Below are 19,624 nucleotides of genomic sequence, written 5' to 3' on the forward strand. Positions count from 1 at the left end.
GAGATTTAGTCAAATATTAGAGTGGGCATATGCATTGTTCTTCATTCAGTGACTATACAACAAATTTCATTATAAATAAACATGTGCAGTTAATTGTTTACACAATTTAATTGAAGTTGCGTTATAGGTCCACCCTGGTACAGGAACCATATTTGTAGTAAAAATAGGATGTGACTGCTGTAGTGTACGGTCAGTGATCCAATAATTTGGATAACGTAGAGCATCTCGACTCTGGATGGATTTTAAAAAAATACCAAATAACTAATAATTATTGTCCCGTTTATGACGAGTGGTCAATGGTACAATAAAGTTGATTTAAAATATTTCTTAAAATCCCACTGCCTACAATGAACACATTTGACACCGAGAATCAAACATGTGCATTCAAAACATATTTGCTGTTCATGTTATGCATAAGTTGTTTAACTTTTAGAAAAATGCAGTTTATCTTCTCACTTCATACAATTAAAAAAAAACAACACTTATCTGTTTTATTTGCAACAATGAAAGATCTCTTTAATGGATTGCATAAAGAAAACAATGCCTTTCCAAGATGTGAACACATAAGATCGTAAACTCAACCGCCATATTTTTAACAAATCTGTAGTTGTACAGGCATGTTTATTTTAAATGCTGCGACATATTAAAAAAAAGTGAAATTACTGTTAAATATTTGCATATGACCAAAGACATCAAAAAACCAATTTAAAGCAGAACTCTTGCCACTTAAATTAAACATAAGTGCAATTTACAATACAAACATTAAAGAGGGGAAAGTCTGTCATTAGAAAATGTACTTCTTGGAAAATAGGCATTTTCAGTTTCTTTTTTGTCATTAAAAATCACAATGTGTTTACATAACCTGACACCAGAAAAAAAAAAAACAACAAAACAGAAGATAAACAGGGTATAAGACATCAGCACATCCCAATAGTAATTTAAGCCAGGGAACAACATTTTCATTTGAACAGAATCGTCCATGCAGAACAAAACAGCAAAGCACAGCACTGTATGTTGTTATGGACGCCTGTGCATGTCTGTATCCAACAGTCACTCCCCGTCGCTCTCTGCAGGGATTTCACTTTGGAAACGGGGTATAGAGAGAAGTTCTTCTTCAATGTGGCTGCCAACTCATTGCCCAATTTCGTTCTTCAGACTCATGACTTGTTTTGATCTCTAGTGAGGTGGCAACCATGTTTGCCTACTCGAGGTCTGGCATTTCTGCAAGAGACAACAATTCCAATGAGGGGAACATTGACAACAATGACAAATGCAGAAACAGCTTAAAATTAAGTGTAAAAAAATATCTAAATTCAGTAATCAAAATACAATAAATGACACTTGATTTAGTATATGGCACATCCGCAAAGTGTCCAGCAGATAGACATTGCCATCTTCCACAAGGTAGCTAAGTCTTAAGAGGTCACTGCTGTTCAGAGTCCTGTGTGTTAGAGGAATAATGGTTGAGTGGAAAACTGATAAAGTAGCACAAGCACCTGTTACCAGGAGATTTTAAAGCACTAAATTCTTCCCTCTGCTGATGGGCTTCATGGAGATCCTGATTTAATTTTTCAACAGGACTTGGCATCTGTCCATAATGACAAAAGGTACCAAACGTAACCGTTTGAACGCAACAGTGTCAGAGTGTTTGATGAGCCAGCAAACTCCTCTCATCTAAACCCTGCAGGGACTCTATGGATTATCATCAAGAGTAAGATAAGAGAAAACCTGAAGGTCATAACTGCAGCAACCATAACTTAACACCTCAGCAGAATCACAGGCCTTTCTCCTCTACGCCAGACTTCATTGGTGTTAATAAAGTTAATGTCAGGAGTCTCGACCATGTACTGTACAGCACATGGACATGCTTTGTGATAGACTAACTTTTCTGTGTTTGAATTCCTTTTAAATTAGTTTTGTGTACCATTTAAATTTCCTAAGAAACTGAATTTTCAGCTTTTCATTAGCTGCAAGAAATATTCATCAACGGTTAACATAAATCACTTGAAATGTTTCACTCCCATGGTAATGACGTTATATGAGTTTCACTTTAACTGAACTTGTCATATGTGAACCTTTCAAAGATATTATACTGCGATATTCTTCTACATATAAAGAATAATATTCCTGTGTTCTCAATAAAAAAAACCTACAACTTTGCTGTTTTTTTTTTAAAAGTCATACTTACTTTCATCATCTCCGTCTGCAGAATCATGCTGAAACACAAAAACAAAATTATGGGAACTCGAATTTCACCTGGTAAACTTCAAGGAAATCATCAGAAAATAATAAACATAACTAACTTCTTCTGCACCATCAAAATCGGGTAAATCATCTCCACCCATGTTGTTCATCATCTGAAGAAAAAGGAAAAAAAAAGAAAGATGTATGACGTACATAAATCAGCATGTCTTTTCGTAATGTTTGTAAAACATTATAGCTGTTGGAGTTGATTTGAATTTTGTGTTTAATTTATTTATGTCTTAAGGAATACCATTATGTCTTTATTGTAACGTCTGTGAAGGAATATTTAATTGTAGTTTTTGTTGTCGAGCCCATTAGTTTCTACTACGGTAAAGGGGATCTTTGAATAAACAAATAAATGCTGACAGTTTTTCACTCAATTACCTCAGAGAAGTTGTCAAAACTTGACATGTCCTCATCCGAGTCATCGTCCCAGTCTCTCCAGTTGTTGAAATCCACACTCAACCATTTAAACTAGGGGATGGAACAGAGTTATACAACCAACAAATACTATTTACCTGCACGTAAACAGCATTTTGTCAAATTCTTAAATTTAGATTCACTAAATGAATGAATAACTTTGTTTGTGTAGGGCTTACACACTGTACAACAAAATTAAGATCTTTTAAAAGATTACGCAATGTAGAAAATAAGTGAAAAAACGTAAGAGGAAAGACTTAAGAGTGTATTTAGTACAACATTTAAAAAGTAATAAAGCTCCATTATCTAACTGTCTCACTCCAATTTAATTGAGTAGCATCCGATTTCTTGCACATTTGTACAAGAAGATGTCATGATCTAAACACCTGAAGACAGCAGAGTTTATTTCCAAAAGACAATCACTTTTCTTTTTTAAGTTTATGAAAAGTACTTTTGAACATGTGAAGATGTTTGTTCGACAATAAACAATTAAGAAAAAATGCCTTAAATTTAAAGTTACCTTTGCTTTTTCTTTGGTAAGTCGTGGCCATGGTTTCCCAACTTCTGCTTTTTGTAAACAACACTGCACAGACCTGTCTGTGCGGCTGTGTTTCGATTGCTGTAAATTACATAGATTATCAATTTATTAACAACCCTTGAGAAGTAAAACTCATCCTAAAACTTTAACTAGTTCTGCAGATGTTAATCTTACTTTGGGATCAATTTCCCCAAAAAGCTCAATGTCATTGTAGTATTTGTCTCTTCTGCTGACACAACTGTAAAATGACAGAAAGGGAGGTCACCATACAGTACACCCAGTTTTTCTTAAATTTGGTCCACACAGATGACTGGATTTCACAAAACACATCACATTTTTATACAAATACAAGGAGACTTACCATCCAGTGCACTTTAAACATAACTTACCTAAACTCAAATTTTGACTTGTCAAACTGGACATGTACATCTTTACTGTCTTCCACGCAGAACTCTACAAAAACAAAGTCTCGTCTGTCATACCATTTAGCTATGGCACATAGGGTGGGAAATGGGCCATGCTGTGGCAAATGGGCCATGCTATTGATGAACAGAAAGAAGGAATTAACAACAACATATTTCCTTTTCACATTAGACTGTCAACCTAAGTGGTCATTTTGATCTGCTGGGTCGCGTGTGCAGGGTGAAGCTATCTGAGTTATGTTACATTTTATTACAGAGAGAAAATATCATATAATCACATCTTTAAACCATTTAACAGGGCAAGACTGAGTGCTTTCGGTTTTATACAGGAATTGTAACCAATGAAGATTTCTCTGCAACCTAACTAGGTGGCAAAACGGTTGTGCTTTGACTTACAATTGTTGTAATCTGTGTTTTTTTGAATGTCAAATATTTGTTCTGAATTACACGTACTGGCTTTGAACGAGTTTTTACTCGTTTCACTGGTTTTACTCAAAGTGAAATCTTCACACCATGACAGCGTTCCTCCTCGGTTCTAACTTTAACCTAGTACAGTTAGTTGACTTTAGCTTGCCAGCTAATGTTAACTTAACTGATATGTGGGGCGCATACAACGCAAGCTACAATTAAAAGTTCGGGGCTAGTTGGAAAAGGTTATGTTAAGCTACAAGGGTATGTAGGTTTAACTATTTGTGTTGGTTTTTAGTCCTGTAACAATAGATGTTAACTGCACAGCTAATGCTAACTCGTGTGCTAGCTCAATGAGCTAATGTTAGCTAGTTGATCCGCATTACAGCACTTCAAAGACTAAGCGCATATTAGCAACAATCGACTGCTAGTACACACATAAACAAGACTTACATCTTTACAGTATAGCAGGTGAACTTCTTCGTCTGACTAGGGGCTACCTAGCGGTGTTATATAATAACAATCCGTGCAAATGTGATGACTGAAACCTAAACCTAAACTCTGAGGTTTTCAACCGAAACGTTGAAGTCCCTCAAAGTATCGCGGAGTTTTCTTGATATCTCGAGAGGACGTTACCCGCTTGCTTGGAGCGTGGGCGCGCGCTATGAGATAATTCTAGAAACAGCGTGTGGCTCAACAGCGCCTGCTGCTGGTTAGCCACAAGTAATTCATGATAAATTCAAACGTCCACCGGATTATTTCGAAAAAAACAAATCCTGACCCCTGCGATGGACTGGCGACCTGCCCAGGGTGTACCACCCGAAATGTCTCGCTGGAGATAGGCATTAGCACCCTTCCCGACCCCACTAGGGACAAGGGTAGAAGAAAATGGATGGATTAATGAATTATCCCAACCGGTGTGCATTTAGACAGTGAAGAACCCGGAGAGAAACCACAGAAAGGAGAACATGGAAGTCCATGCAGAAAGGTCCATGCAAACCCAGACAACAGTTTTATCAACTATGACACTGTTCAGCTCTGACATTGAACAACAAAACTAAAACTAATAAGCTAAATGTTAGTCAATAAATTACAATATTTAGACGGATGCGCTTCAATTGAAAATAACAACCTTTAAGCAAGTATTACAATATTTTTCATTAAGTGTGGACTTTCAAATGTATTTTTATTAATGTAGGGAAATATTCTGATCTTAAGTCTTCCATTTTCATTAGCTATAAGCAAAATTATTTTTTATAAATAACACAAACAAAGGGATGAAAACATTAGTGTGTAATTGGTCTGTGTAGCGTTTCATTTACTGAATTAAGTTACCGAAATAAACTAGTTTTCTAATAATAGAATTTATTGAACATGACTGTGTATATAAAAAGAATTTCACAGGGGACCATGCACAGGAGTTTGTATCTCCAAATCTCTTGCAGGCAAGAATAAATTATAAAACAATAAAAACGCATAATCTTCCAGTCCAATCAGGTCTTCTGGTTCTAGTGTACTCTGCTTCCACAGAACTAGAACCAAACATGGGGAAGTAGCATTTATTTTCTTGAACAAACTTCCAGACAACTGCAAAAATGCTGAAAAACTGAATTTCTTCAAATCAAGACTAAAAAACCCGCCCGTTTATAACTGCCTTTGAGTTAGTGAAACATTGATCAACATATTTGATATACATTTGGTTGATGATGTTGATGATGGCATTTGACAAAATGTAATGTTTACTACTTCATAATTGGCTTTTATGTTTTCATGATGTAAAGTGTTGATGCTCAAATGTGCTCTATGAATACCCTTTACTTGACTTATAGTGAAACTACATGGCCTTCTGAACGTGAATTATCAAGAGGCTAAAATGAAAACATTTTAAAGCTTGAGTACATCTTTTATTGGATACAATGTTCAATTTTATATATTTCTAGAGCAAACAGAGACATAACAGCCCAGTTTTCTAAACGACAGCTGGATCCCATAGAGACTGAATGCAATTCTTGAGCATCTTCAAAACTCAAGTGATTTTGTTCAATAAAACCACTCAGTAGCCTCAGAAGCCAAATCATGTAAAATATTATGCACAACTAAGACAACTGCACATTTAGTTAAATACCCCCAAAGCATAAAACATTGTTAAAATTGTACAATGGTAATGTTGGTTTCACTTTTAATTAATTATGTTTGATGCATTTCTTACAATTATTTATCTAAGACTTGTTTATTCAGAATAATTTTGACCTTGTGAAAAACTCAAATTGTAATATTGCAATATTACCACAGCCATTTGATATTTGTTGATTCTTTTTCTATGCTTCATCTTGTTTTTCTGTCTCTTTCTTTTCAAACATCCCACTCACTTGTCAAATTCCCTTTTATTGATAAAGCAATTCAGACGTCACTGTGGGAAACTACAAAAACGTTAGAGATGGCAAACAATGCAGTGGAAATGTAATTATTTACTTACTTGAAATTTGAGTTGCTGCTGGGTCAGCACCATTAAAATATTGCTTCACGATGAGACAAAACTTTATGGATTCATTAAAGTATAAAGACAAATGTTAAAATTACTAGTGTCCCCCCTAAAAGCACAGACTCAAAACCAAACATATTTTATCCATACAATAAAGGCACTGGGTTCTGTGCATTTACAACCAACTAATCTTTTAAATTAGCCATTACTAAAGAAAAGAAATACATCAGTTAAATCTAATTTGCATCCAGGAGCTTTCTGCAGTAGCTCTGTAATTAGAAAGGGGGGATTAACTATTGCTCACTGTGGTGCTAAGTCGTTTCTACCAGTCTCGTTGCACAGTAAGCCATAATGTGGTTGTATTGTTGTGATCTTGGCACCTAATTATCTTTTCTTTTGTGTGGTCCAGATGAGTGAACGTTACCTACCGCTCTGACTATAATTATGCCATTTGTAGAATTTGAAAAGTACTTTGTTGCAAATCTGGCTTTGGCTTAGGTGCCATGAATACAAACAAACAAAAATGGATTACTCTCACACAGCAAAGCACTTGATGTCTGCAGAAATCTTTGTGCAATGCAAACAGCATAAGAGGGGCTCAGGTAGTACTTCAAAAGAACTGCTTTTCTTTGGTCAGTTGTTGAGACACACGTTGTAAAAAGGTTTGCAAAAGCAGTTTTTGATATCACTTATTTTCTCCCAGCCTACCCAAGGAACATGTCATTTTCCTGGCTAAAAACTCTTTACAGGATTTTCTGTCCAACAGAGAGAAAAGACTGCAATAAAGCCAGGCACAAATCCAATAGCTGCTCCATTTCCAGTGAATGATGGAACAATCTAGCAGACAATTCATGCAGCCATGGGGGTTTTATGACAATAAGTGATCATATTTCATATATTTAAATTTAGCAAAATATCCACAGAGGACAAAGTGAGTCATTGAATTGGTCTCTGTGAGAAGATTGAAGAAAATTGAACAATTGTTCATATTCTGGTAATCTATTAATGGACTGGAACTGTTTTTTTAAAAAAATAACCAGATATAACAGCTGGCCTTTTAAAGGGTTTAAATACATATGGAGAACCGTTTAAAATAGAAGAATTAAATTTCAATGTGAACTCAAATAGTGTCCTTGGTCTTCCTCTGAGAAAAATACAATTGTTGACAAACCAACAACTAATCTAATATAGAAAGTCAAAAATAGATAAATTAACGTAGATTGCAACTGCTATTTCCCGAAACTCTAAATAAAACCCAAAAGAGACACAGATTGCATTAATATTGCCACTTTTTAGTGGCACAGACTTGAATTTGACAAGTAATCTGGGGAGGAAGCTAAAGATCAGTGTGAAGACATGGAACCCTTCCAATCTCAAATACATGGAAGTTGTTACAAAAGACAAATCATCAACATCAACTGGCCTTATGTTGCTCTGCCTTCCAACACATGTGACATTGAATGAATGACCAGTAGGGTTTAATATTATGTTGTTTATTATTCTTCCAGAAGCACATTTATGTGGTCAGACACTGTTGTTGGACAAGAAGGCCTGGCTCAGATCCTGTACAGTAATTCATTCTTCAGGACTTTGTAGACCATCAAGCTCAAACAAACATACAAGTATCAAATCAACACTCCAGGTATGTTTTTGATTAGGTATAACACTTTAGTATATTGTAAAGCAAAAAAATAAAAAAATAATAAAATGATTTCAATACCTACTTAATACTTAGACATGTTAGTGTTGGTTTCATATATTTCTTGTTAAAAATATGTTTTCTCTGCCTAAATCTGACATTCTGTAATTATGTTTAGTTGTATTAATTTTATTACATTTTATTTGCATACAACTATATATTTTTGTCTGTTCTGACTTCATTTTCAAATATTAAATAAGGTGTTGTGATCAGATATTTTGTAAAAAGAAATTGCCTTACGAAATATTTCTTTACTCTTACATTAGTAAATTTGGATGAGGAATATACCAGATCACGTGCCTCAGTTTGGCTTCACGAAGTCCTTGGATTGTCTGGTTGTTAAGGGGTCGTATTTCCAGTGTATTTAAGATCTCTGTTATGATATTAACAGATAAAAGCGGATAAAGGTAATTCCGGTATTGGAGTGGGTATTCCCTGTGGGCTCATGTCTTTTGCGAGGATTTTTTGTGCACTACATCACCGCTTAGAGTGGTAATAAAGGCAACATGAAACCACATAAACTATGTAATCCACCGTTTACTGACCAATCATGTCATACCAATGACGAACTTCCTGGTTACAGTTTCATCATGTAGTTCCCTATCCTCCCCTTTCCTATTCCTCCTCCTCCTCCTCCTCCTCCTCCTCCTCCTCCTCCTCCTCCTCCTCCTCCTCCTCCTCCTCCTCCTCCTCCTCCTCCTCCTCCTCCTCCTCCATGAAGTGAAGTCTGTTTGCGCCGCGCAGCTGACAAAAATGACGCGACCACGATTGGATGAAAACAGGTTGGAGTAAAAGAAAAAAGGCAGAGTAAATTATCTGAGAGGACAGCGCAGGCTCACAGCTCAACGTGGCGGAGGCTGATAAACGGACAGCGTCGGTGAATGTTTTTCTACTTTGTGTTGACGCCTACAAGGACACAGGAGCGCAGACGAGACCGAAAACGAGAGGAAGGAGGTTGTGGATTCAAATGTTTTTTGGTTTTTTTTTTGTATCTTAATCCGGGAAAACATTGGGATATCATGGCTTGACCACAGCAGGCTCTTCACCATCCTCCGCCGATAAACTGCAGTGAGAAATAACGGCCCTCTCTCTCTCTCTTTCTCTTTCTCTCACTCCGTCTCCTTCCGCAGATGGAGCTCAGAGCTCTTTAATCCAGCCTCACAGCTCCCTGACAGGCAGTGGAGAACTACTCAGAGGGGTGAGGTGTGCAGAGAAGAAAGCGCTTTAGTGATTCATGTTGTAAGAAATTTGACGCCAATGTTGCCACATCGCTGAATTCCCCCGCCAGCTGTATATATATACAGCTGGCGGGGGAATATATATATATATATATATATATATATATATATATATATATATATATATATATATATATATATATATATATATATATATATATATATATATATGCTCCAGACCTTCAGTTTCTCTCTTTACTTCTGTTCAACAGGACGCTTTATTCGCACTTGGAGGAATTTATGGGATCACAAGGTAACATTGTTGGATCGATCACGGTTCTGTCCTTTTCGGGTGATTCTGTCAGTGCATGCTTTCAGGGTTTGTTTTTCTTTCTTTCCTGTACACGTCACAGGCTTTAGTTTATTTTGTTTATAGCCTGAACATCCCAGCAGCTAATGTGTTGCCACCAGCCTTTATGTTCCCTGAAGCAAATACTTGTTCTTCAAACATTTAAATTGTCACCCTTTGACGAGTCGCGGACAAATTTCCTGAATTTTGCACTATTTCTCTCTCAATATCAGCAGATTAAGCAGATGTGAACGCAACAAAGCCAGAGAACTCTTGGACCTACATTTGAGCTAAAGCTAAAGTAATCCCCCTAATACATGTGAAAAGCTTCAACCTGGCTTGTGCATCACTGCATCTATCAGTTTAAAGTGCAAATGACTGTGAGGAGGACCTACACAAAGCTGAATAAGGCCCTAAGCAGAATAAAATTTTGTAACCACTTGCAGGTTTATTATTATTAAACAAATTAGAAATGACGCTTGTTAAAACTGTCTTTTGAACATTTAAGGAGCTATTAATGATGCTTTTCATTTAGCCAACATTTATGTATTGAACTTTTGTATTGGCGTGATGTAATACTTTAATCTTAATAGTGTTTTCACTAGCTGTAAGCAAAACAAACATAATTAACAGAAATAGAGGCTTGAAAACATTAGTTTATATGACTGTAATTAGGCTTTACTGACCCCCGCCCCGCTAGGCTAAGTATCATTTGTAATTTTATTTTAAATAGGTTGTTTTACATACCCGTCACAGTGATAGCACAGAAAGGTTAAGCTGTATAGTTGATGCGTTGAACTGGGCACAAGGGGTTGCGCGCCAATCGCGACGTTCCCGCCCCTACATGTTGGCCTTGTGGGCTGTCATGGTGCCTATTCACCTCAGAAGTTTGGGAAATTGGCATGGATCAAATGTGCCACCTTTCACTCAAAATGGTCTGTTTGGTCAGCTTGCACGTGCTCAATGCAAACCTCTAAAAGCGCTATTATAAAGGCTAAGGTAAAATTGTGCTTTTAAAAGACTGTGCAGTGTGACTGATGTGACCGCATATATTTTGTAATCAAAGAATAATGAGTAGTGTGGGCGTTTACGTCTCACACTTGTTCACTCAGTAGGTATTCTGGGATGCGCTTGAATTTCTCTTATATTACTTTTACGTTACCTCTATTACATAGCTGGTTTTAAGATCCACTGGCTGATTACTTCGTTAAGATTTAACTATAGTGCAAAAAATATATTTATTCTAATAGCATTTTTTGTGTTCGCTATTATTTAAGATTCTATACTTCATGGGCGTCAAACTCATTTTCATTTTGCCATATGTCAAGATCATGGATGTCCTCAGAGAGTCAGTTGAGGCAGAGTGTATTGATAAAACTACCCATAAACAAACTGTTGAAAGTATTATTAAATAGCTGTCTCTGAATTCAAGGAGTACGTCTTAAAATTTTAATACTGAACATCTTTTCACACTGATGTAATTTGACACTGTACAGATATAGACTGCTTCGATTGGCCCGGGGGCCATAGTTGTGCTGTAGTTGGATAAAATAACTAACTGATATGTAGATCTTATGTAAGATCTATACATCAGGAATAGAGGCTTGAAAAGATATTTATTGCATAATATAAGCAGAAATTCAGGTGTAGTTTATATTCAACTGGTGAAAGCTTGTAACCTAAAAGCTTCAAAAATGCTTACAGTCAGTTTTTTTTGTAATGCCACAAATGTTCAACAAAAAAATCCGGCAATCAATGTTTTGTCAGGTCAGTGGTTAGAATAGACACCAGTTAAATAACTTGTAGCAGCCAATGTGTTTCAGCAACATTCGTAGTTGTAGAATGTTCACCTTAAGCAGCAGATCATTTCATTTATCCCTTAAACCGGCTGCGGTCAAGTGAGTAAGTTTTATAAGCTGTAATGACTTTTATGTGCTCCTCTGTGCAGTTTCCTCTGATGAGATGAGTGTGCGTGCTGGCCAGGGCAGTGATGAGGTGCTAGTTTCTCAGGCAGTTTGGGATTACCTGGCTGCAGCTGGGCGGCCCTGGCTCATTGACTTCCAGCACAAGCAGGGGATGAGTGCCGGCATCATCAGGCGAGGAGAGAGGGGGGGCTGCTGTGCTGTGCGGCTACAGCCGGTGGAAGGCTCGAGGAGCACCAGATCTGGGATGATGGATGGACCTATCTCTAGCGAGACGCGTAAAGCCTTCATTGACTTATGCCGATGTGCCCGCAAAGAAATGAGCAAACAGGAGGGAGGACCCAAGAGGAAGAGGGCTCTGCTGCCTTGCGTGGGGGTCCTGGAGCAGAATGGAGAAGGGAACCTCCAGGCTCCACCTTCCCTGCCACGGCGCTCCCAGAGACAGCAGCAGAGGTTCAGGAAACCTGCTGATGAGGAGGTGTGCGCCATGCTCCACGAGGCCTCTCTGAGGAAAGACATGGACTCTGGCATTGGGTCCCACAGTGAGGCCGAGGACAGTGGCATTTGCTCAATTTGCATGGGGGACATAGTGGAGAGGACCACCCTGGAGAAATGCGGCCATTCGTTCTGCCGCTCATGTCTGGAACGAGCCTTTAAGGTGAAGCAAGCTTGTCCCGTGTGCAGACTGGTTTATGGCCAGCTGGTTGGGAACCAGCCTGCCAATGGTTCAATGATGGTGGAGCGGGACCCTGATATGGAGCTTCCTGGCCATGAGGGCTACGGATGTATCTGCATCATCTACAGCTTCCCTCCTGGAGTACAGACAGTAAGTACCGTCAGGTACGGATAGAGACTCTGAGCAATGCAACTTATTCAAAAGCCTAAAACACAACTTTCCTCTCTTGTCCCGTTATTTTTTTCCTCATTTTTTCAGCTCTATGAAATTAGGCTGAATATCTATGCACTCCACACTTTTCAGATTTTTTATCTGTAAAAGATAAAGCGAAACAAGACTCATTCTTTTCATTCACTTCACAATTATGCATTTTTTTTTGTTTTTATCTTTCATATAAAATCCCAACAATATAGACTTTGTGGTTGTAACATGACACAATTTGAAAGAGCTTATCTTTGCAAGATACCATGCATTAATATTCTCTTGAGTTAGATTCACAGTACAGACCAAAAGTTTGGACACACCTTTTAATTCAATGAGTTTCCTTTATTTTCATGACTATTGACATTGTAGATTCACACTGAAGGCATCAAAACTATGAATAACACATGTGGAAATATGCACTAAACAAAAAATGTAAAACAACTGAAAATACCCCTTATATTCTAGTTTCTTCAAAGTAGCAACCTTTTGCTGTGATTACTGCTTTGCACACACTCTGCATTTTCTTGATGAGCTTCAAGAGGTCGTCACCTGAAATGGTTTTCACTTCCTAGGTGTGCTCTGTCAGGTTAATAAGTGGGATTTCTTGCCTTATAAATAGTCATGAAAATAAAGAAAACCCATTGAATTAGAAAGGTGTGTCCAAACTTTTGGTCTGTACTGTACATCTAGTATTTTCAAACATTAGACAGAAAATCCCTAATTCAAAGTTGCAGTCCTCAGTCTTATTGTAACACCTCATGGATAGAAAGAGCTTAGATGACTGAAGATTGCAAACGCAAAAAATCTGCATTTATAGCCTTAATATTTTATACAGTGCTGTTGCAAATTAATTTTCCATACATTTTATTTAAAACAAAAACAAAGTCGTATTTGTGTTCCATTAATGTAATTTTTTCTGACATGACCATGAAACACTGTCAGAAATTAAACACTGTGTTCTCCCTTTGACGTCACTTTATCCTCACATTTTTGATCCAAAGCCAAACAACATCTAATGAGTTAGACAGCATTGTTCCCACACTGGAAAATCTGCTCTTCATTTACAGGAAGTGAAACAGGTTTTAAGCTTCAACATTCAAGATAATGTCTGGAGATTTACGTCAACATGCAAATGTGACTGATGTTCACCATGATTCTCGCCTATTAAATCACCTCTAAGGAAGTGTAAAACCCCCATGTTGTGTAACATTTGTTGTTAAGTGAATAAACTTAAAACTACAAAGGAGATGTTAAATAGGCTTGGAAAGTGACAAAGTAATCACCCACTTGCAGATCTTAGTTTTGTGTTAATCTCTTGACTATGAGTTTCACTTTAAGGAGCCCTTATTCACATCATACGTACTATTTTCATCATTCTGCTGATCTACATGAAGTACTTCTCAGATTAGTTGGACGTTGGAGGATCAAACGGCTTGCAAAGTGTTTGAATTGCTACTGCTGCTGTCTTTATTTTGTATCATAGCATTACCTCTCACTAATTTCTTCTTTTCTTTCATCTTCTGTTGGCTGTTATGGCAATCAAAATTACTTTCACCCTTTTTGCACTTTGATACAACAAACCTCAAACTATTTTGTTTGAATTTTATGTGATAAACCAAAAGAAAGTGGTTTATCCTCCTTTTATTCTGATGCTTCTAAATTATGGGTCTTCAAATGCAGGCTCCAGGGGCTAATTTTCTGTAACCTTGTGATGTGTCTCTGGTCTAACTCACCTGAATCAAATGGCTGAATCACGTCCTCACAGTGATTCAAGTTTTCCACAGTCCTACTAATGGCCTCATTATTTGAGTCAGGTGTGTTGAAGCAGAGGCACACCTAAAAGTTGCAGGGCACTGACCCTCGAGGCCTGCGTTTGAAGATCCCTAATCTAAATGAAGATCTGTGGAGCACATGTTTGTTGAGCAGAAATCTCCTATTTAATACATAACTAAATCCCAATATCAGTACAGCTTGTTTGGTCACAAAAAATCACCGAAAAATGCACAAATTTAGGTTCATGTGTATAACATTATAAAATAAAGTTCAAACAGTATGAATACTTTTGCCACACCAGGGGGTTAGATATTTTATGTTGGTGCCTTTAAGCTGATCATTGAGGCTTACAGCTCATGGGTAGACCTTTGATTAAAGTGGTGACTTAAGATGATTTCAAACATTTTACTCTAGTGGCTGTCTCTTTAAGGCCTGACCATTTAAAAGATGGATTGTTTTTGATTCATGAAATGACTGATTCCATAACAAACGTTCAGCTTTTATTTGACGCTTGCTACTTAGTTGGCATTTTTTAAATGATGCACGAGAATGTAAAGGGAAAAACACCCCGTACTGATGGTGCAGTTTCAAACAGTTTCTGATTCATTTTACCCACAGCTCGATCACCCAAACCCTGGCATTCGATACCCAGGCACAGACCGCGTGGCCTACCTCCCTGATAGCCCAGAAGGGAACCGCGTGCTGGGCCTGCTGCGTCGGGCCTTCGAACAGCGCCTTATCTTCACCATTGGTACCTCCATGACTACGGGCCTGCAAAATGTCATCACCTGGAATGACATTCACCACAAGACATCCATATTCGGCGGGCCACCCTGGTACGTATCGGTTGTCTGGTTTTTGGAGAATCCTTGGCAAGGGAGTTCAGTCTATAAAGAAAGGCTTCGGTGGAAATGGACGGATTAAAATGCAGTTACATGGTACTTTTTGTTGCCAGTTGAGCAAACAAAGGAACTTTAGCCACTTTTCCCTTCTTTTTACAGCTTTGGCTACCCAGACCCCACATACTTGGTGCGCGTGACAGAGGAGCTCAGAGAAAAAGGTATTGCCATGAACTGACCACATGAGACCTCCAGGACTTTGTTGGACTTTTCCTTGGACATGTCCTCACTGTGGACCAAGCTGCAGGATTTGCTCTGAGACTGCCTGATGCCTAAAAGATAGCTGAAGATTAAAAAAACAAAACAAAACAAAAAGAAAATCACCTCATCAGACACACGTCTATTGCTGCAGAAGAATCCATATCTCCTCCACTGCTGTTCTACTTTGGTTATTTTTCTCAAGCGTTCAAGTCATTCAGTGCTACATGTGGAAGAGAATACTCTTAAATGCAGTGCAAATCCTCAAACCCTCACTGCTGGCACCAGGCCTAATTTCTGATGCACTTATTTAGGAGCTTGTCAGAATTAATATTACAAGATGTTATTTAGATAATTTAAGTTTAGTGACATTTAAGTTACATTCTATTAATGTTCATTTCCCTCCTTTGGGAGTACTTTTAAGTCTTAGAAGCACATGTTTGGTTGTGTCTCCCTGAAATGTTTGTTGAACAAGTTTGATTGTTATTAATTACCTGTTGTAATGATTGTACTTGGTTCGTACAGCAGAAGAGCACTGCTTTTAGCAACAGATTTACAGTTCTGATGTTATTGCAATCTTAAGCACTCACAGGCACTTTGGTAACTATTATTTTTGTTTTAGTGAAGTAGAAGTAATGGAAATCTGCTTCCTTTGAATGAAGGAATGCCCAAAGCAAACAGGTTTATGCAGCCATCAGCTATTAGCTGGCGACACATTCATGTCAGTTGCTTAGAAAACGCTACGCGTGACCTTTATCTCGGGATGTACTTTGATTTTTAAAATAGGAGGAATGTTAAATGATGTCTCATGGCAGCACCTTTCAGCAAGTGTTGGAAGTTCCCACTGTGTTTTTTCCAGTTATTACTCCTGTTTTTTCCAAGATGTCTTCGAGGGGTTCGGCCCATTACCTCACTTAGATAGGAACACTCTGGTCCGAATTAGCAGATTTATGACGATGTCAACTTTGAAGGGCATACAGATCACTTGAACCAAATCAGAGGCACAAAAGCTCTTTAAATATCTATGCTTCAGTTCCTTTCAAACTAGGAAATTTGCCTATTTAATCGTTTTATTCGAAATGAGCTAACTGCTGTAAATCTATCAATGTGTAACAAACAGTAGGAGAGTTTAGTAATTGATTTGATTAGAGGTGAGTCACTGATCTCATTTTCTTGTGCCTTCCTTATATTCATTTTTGATTAAATAATCAGCCATGAAGACTTTGGCGAATGTTGAGGATTTTGAGTGCTTTTGCAGTGCTGTTTGATTGTATAGAAGCCTCCAGTGTATATTAGACAAATACTCCACAGGATTAAATGTAAAACCTAATCTGGTCCAAAAAATATCACCCCCCTTCTGTCCAAGACGTTTGCCTACATTAATTTTAGAAATAGATCCTAGTCTTTTAGTGTGAATGTGCTTGGCATCCAGCAGCATTTTTGTTTTTGGTTGAAAATAAATACTGATTTAAATAGTCATAACGGCACATCAAATGCTTTTGTTATGTTCTTGCCCCCTTTGTATTTTAGTTAAGGGACCAATCAATACATTTTTGGGACACAGGATTGTAGTTAATCAAAGCTACTCTGCACACCTTTCTATGCATACTGAACCTGAAGAAGGGGAAAAAGAAGAAGTAGATGGCTGGATTCCATATTTTGCAAATCGAATGTTAAGTAAAACAAAAATCTGTTCTGCTTTTATAATTGTGTTGATTTGTACTTCGTTGGTATTCAGAATGATGTGGCTACATTTTAATACTTGAATAAAAGTTCTTTTTGGGTTTGTCCACGACGTTCAATGTGGGTCCTGAATAAACGGTATGTATGTTTTATGCTGCCGGTATGTATGTGAATCAAGTAACTGATGATTCACTGGGAAATGTGGCAGCGGAGGTTATTACTTTCAACATTAACAAAGTCCCAGAGGTATTATTACACATTTTTTAGGCTTTCTATGACTACAGGTTTCTATAATATTTTAATATCTTACATGTAAATTAGTAATTTTACACACAAAGTATTTAGTGTTTTATGACCAAAGCTTTTAGTGCTCTATCCTCAAGAAGTTAAAGTATAGAAAATACAAAATTATTCTGGGAAGTCTTGCATTTTAATGTTTACTACTGCATTGTTGCAAACAGTTAAAAGCAATAAATGATACACAGTGTTTAAAGGACTTTGAACATGTAGCGCGGGAAGAACAGTGCACATGAAACACTTCATAATCTTAAAAAAAGTACCTTAATTTTGAATTCCTTCACGTTGAGTAATCTAGCACAATTATAAGGCCACAAGAAAATTTCTGTATATTTCTCATGATTATAATACAGTATTTCTCAAATAAAAGCTAAAATGAGATGAACCCCAATTAGGGATCATTAAAAAGTCAAAGTAACTTTTAACTAATGTAATCAAGCTAAAATCTATTTACTATTTAGCTGAGTAAAAATAAATACAAAGATAACAACAAAAATGTTGACTCAATTCTTTTGTGAGGTACTTCTAAAAAAGTTAAAAGTTAGATTGAAGTACTTTTTATAGGAACATTACTAACCGTTAAATATAGAAATAGGTAAGGCTACTTAGCTATAGCTATGCGTCAAACAATCTTTTCCATCTTCTTAATAACATACACATTTTTGATAGCAATAATAAACACCTATTTTAATAAGAAATTACTTTTTTCTTTTTGCTTTTAAAGAGAGGTTGTTCTAAAGAGAAAAAAGAAGAGGATAAGATATACCTCTGGCTGGAAGCAAAAGTCTAATTCAAGTTTTCAGAGTATGCTGTTATATTCTGAAGAAAGTCTGGAACACATTCACTTTAAAAGCTTGTTGATTTGTAAGCCTGTGTTCAGTTTGAAGAGGTTTGGGTCCCAAAGGGCAATTAATGTTTGCAAGTAAAAAAAAAAAAAAGGTGAAAAAAAGAAAACCTAAGAGACATACAATCAAAGTTCTAAAAATGATGGACAATAACAATATAGTTTGCCACAACAAAATCAAATATCAGTCCATACAAGATATGAGTACCACCAGCAGCATATTTCCTCAATGACCAACAATATAAGTACCATATGTGGAATAGATAAATCCAGTTCTTTCTATGCATTCAAAATAAACAGTTTCTGATCATAAACTGCATAGTTTTATAGTCTCAAAAGACAACAACAACAACAATCTTTAAATTTCTGTGCTTCTTCATTTCGGATTTTGGATATGATGAGTATTTTTCTTGAAGAAAATCACAGGAGAGTCACGTAATGTTCATTGTAGAGAGAAATGTCTCTCCGTATTTAACCCAATCTAAAAAGAGAACTTGTCTAACTTGTCTTGGCTCTGACCCAGTGTGGAAAAACAAACCTTGACTCATCAAAGGATGAGTCAGCAAGCAAAGGTCCTGGGGATGGAGACGTCATGAGGGACTGATCAACCAATCCGAGGCCGTCATTTCAATGTCAGTATTACACAGCAAAGGAAAATGGATTATTTTAACAAAACCAAAATGGCAACAAACTAAGATAACAAAACACCCTTGCTGGATACTCCCATTTCTTTAATAAAAACTTCTCATGACTAGAGGTGGTTTCACATTCAAGGTTCAAACATATTCTATTAAATAAAAAGGCAGGTTCACGTGTCAGATTTCAACACAATATTTAAAGTTCCTACTAACTGGCAGATGTTTTAAAACTTTGAACTAGCAAAACATGATTATTTGGACATTTAAGTTTGGCAACGAAACAAAGCCGCTTTGAGCAAAGCACTTGTCAAGGTCTTAGAAGCATTCATATGTTGGAGATTCGCTGACATGAACCAGGTGGGGAAGAAGGTTTTATTAAAAGTATCCAGCAGGGGTGTTTTGGAGTGACTTGTAGGATGCAGTTAATATTTTTGCATCTTTAGTGAAAACTAAACATACCATAAATTAATATACCAGCCAATGTAATCATTCTACTGTGCTGTCACCAGAAATACAGCAATATGTTGCTAAAATAAGGTGTAATAAATTCTTCTTGAAGACAAATTGTACTAATATAAAAGTTTATTGCAGGGAACCACACTATGCTCAAACTGCTTCAACATCTGTGAAAAAGTATTAGCTCCCATACAGTTTTCTTCTGTTTTTGCTTTTTATCCACACTTGTAAGTTTCAGATCATAGAAAGTTAAAGTTTGAGCAAAAGCAAAAACTGAAGAAACGGGAGCAAATC

The 19,624-nt window shown here is 37.0% G+C and overlaps 2 protein-coding genes across 5 annotated transcripts; one reads left to right on the forward strand and one right to left on the reverse strand.

The window, feature by feature from the left end:
- Nucleotides 1–489: 489 nt before the first annotated feature.
- LOC102220683 (prostaglandin E synthase 3-like) lies at nt 490–4,650 on the reverse strand. The gene is made up of 8 exons (XM_005801358.3): nt 4,486–4,650; nt 3,592–3,741; nt 3,377–3,440; nt 3,185–3,283; nt 2,629–2,718; nt 2,304–2,357; nt 2,189–2,216; nt 490–1,221 (listed from the first exon to the last, which is right to left on the reverse strand). Exons 2-8 carry the CDS (start codon nt 3,738–3,740, stop codon nt 1,202–1,204), a joined length of 504 nt encoding a protein of 167 aa, XP_005801415.1. The 5' UTR covers nt 3,741; nt 4,486–4,650; the 3' UTR covers nt 490–1,201.
- A 4,268-nt stretch (nt 4,651–8,918) lies between these two features.
- Nucleotides 8,919–17,207, forward strand: LOC106699693 (probable E3 ubiquitin-protein ligase DTX3). Of its 4 annotated transcripts, none has more exons than XM_023346803.1 (6): nt 8,919–9,167; nt 9,344–9,416; nt 9,664–9,704; nt 11,689–12,488; nt 14,934–15,151; nt 15,317–17,207. In XM_023346803.1, the coding sequence occupies exons 1-6, from the start codon at nt 9,095–9,097 to the stop codon at nt 15,390–15,392; spliced, it is 1,281 nt and encodes a 426-aa protein (XP_023202571.1). In that variant the 5' UTR covers nt 8,919–9,094; the 3' UTR covers nt 15,393–17,207. The 4 variants fall into 4 exon arrangements, with proteins under 4 accessions (XP_023202571.1, XP_023202670.1, XP_023202611.1 ...); XM_023346843.1 differs by having other exon boundaries at nt 9,141–9,167; nt 9,344–9,452; XM_023346971.1 differs by having other exon boundaries at nt 9,143–9,167; nt 9,344–9,411.
- The last annotated feature ends 2,417 nt before the right edge of the window (nt 17,208–19,624 follow it).

Source organism: Xiphophorus maculatus, chromosome 1 (assembly GCF_002775205.1).
Source record: "Xiphophorus maculatus strain JP 163 A chromosome 1, X_maculatus-5.0-male, whole genome shotgun sequence".
NCBI lineage: Eukaryota > Metazoa > Chordata > Actinopteri > Cyprinodontiformes > Poeciliidae > Xiphophorus > Xiphophorus maculatus.

Excerpts from the sequence above, each read along its gene's own strand:
- LOC102220683 (XM_005801358.3), bottom strand. The coding sequence starts at position 3,740 with ATGGCCCATTTGCCACAGCATGGCCCATTTCCCACCCTATGTGCCATA. Across the intron at positions 3,441-3,591 it reads AAGTCAAAATTTGAGTTTAG|TTGTGTCAGCAGAAGAGACA; the intron begins GTAAGTTATGTT and ends GTCATTTTACAG. Across the intron at positions 2,358-2,628 it reads GTTTTGACAACTTCTCTGAG|ATGATGAACAACATGGGTGG; the intron begins GTAATTGAGTGA and ends CTTTTTCTTCAG.
- LOC106699693 (XM_023346803.1), top strand. The coding sequence starts at position 9,095 with ATGTTTTTCTACTTTGTGTTGACGCCTACAAGGACACAGGAGCGCAGA. Across the intron at positions 9,168-9,343 it reads CCGAAAACGAGAGGAAGGAG|ATGGAGCTCAGAGCTCTTTA; the intron begins GTTGTGGATTCA and ends CTCCTTCCGCAG. Across the intron at positions 15,152-15,316 it reads ATATTCGGCGGGCCACCCTG|CTTTGGCTACCCAGACCCCA; the intron begins GTACGTATCGGT and ends TTCTTTTTACAG.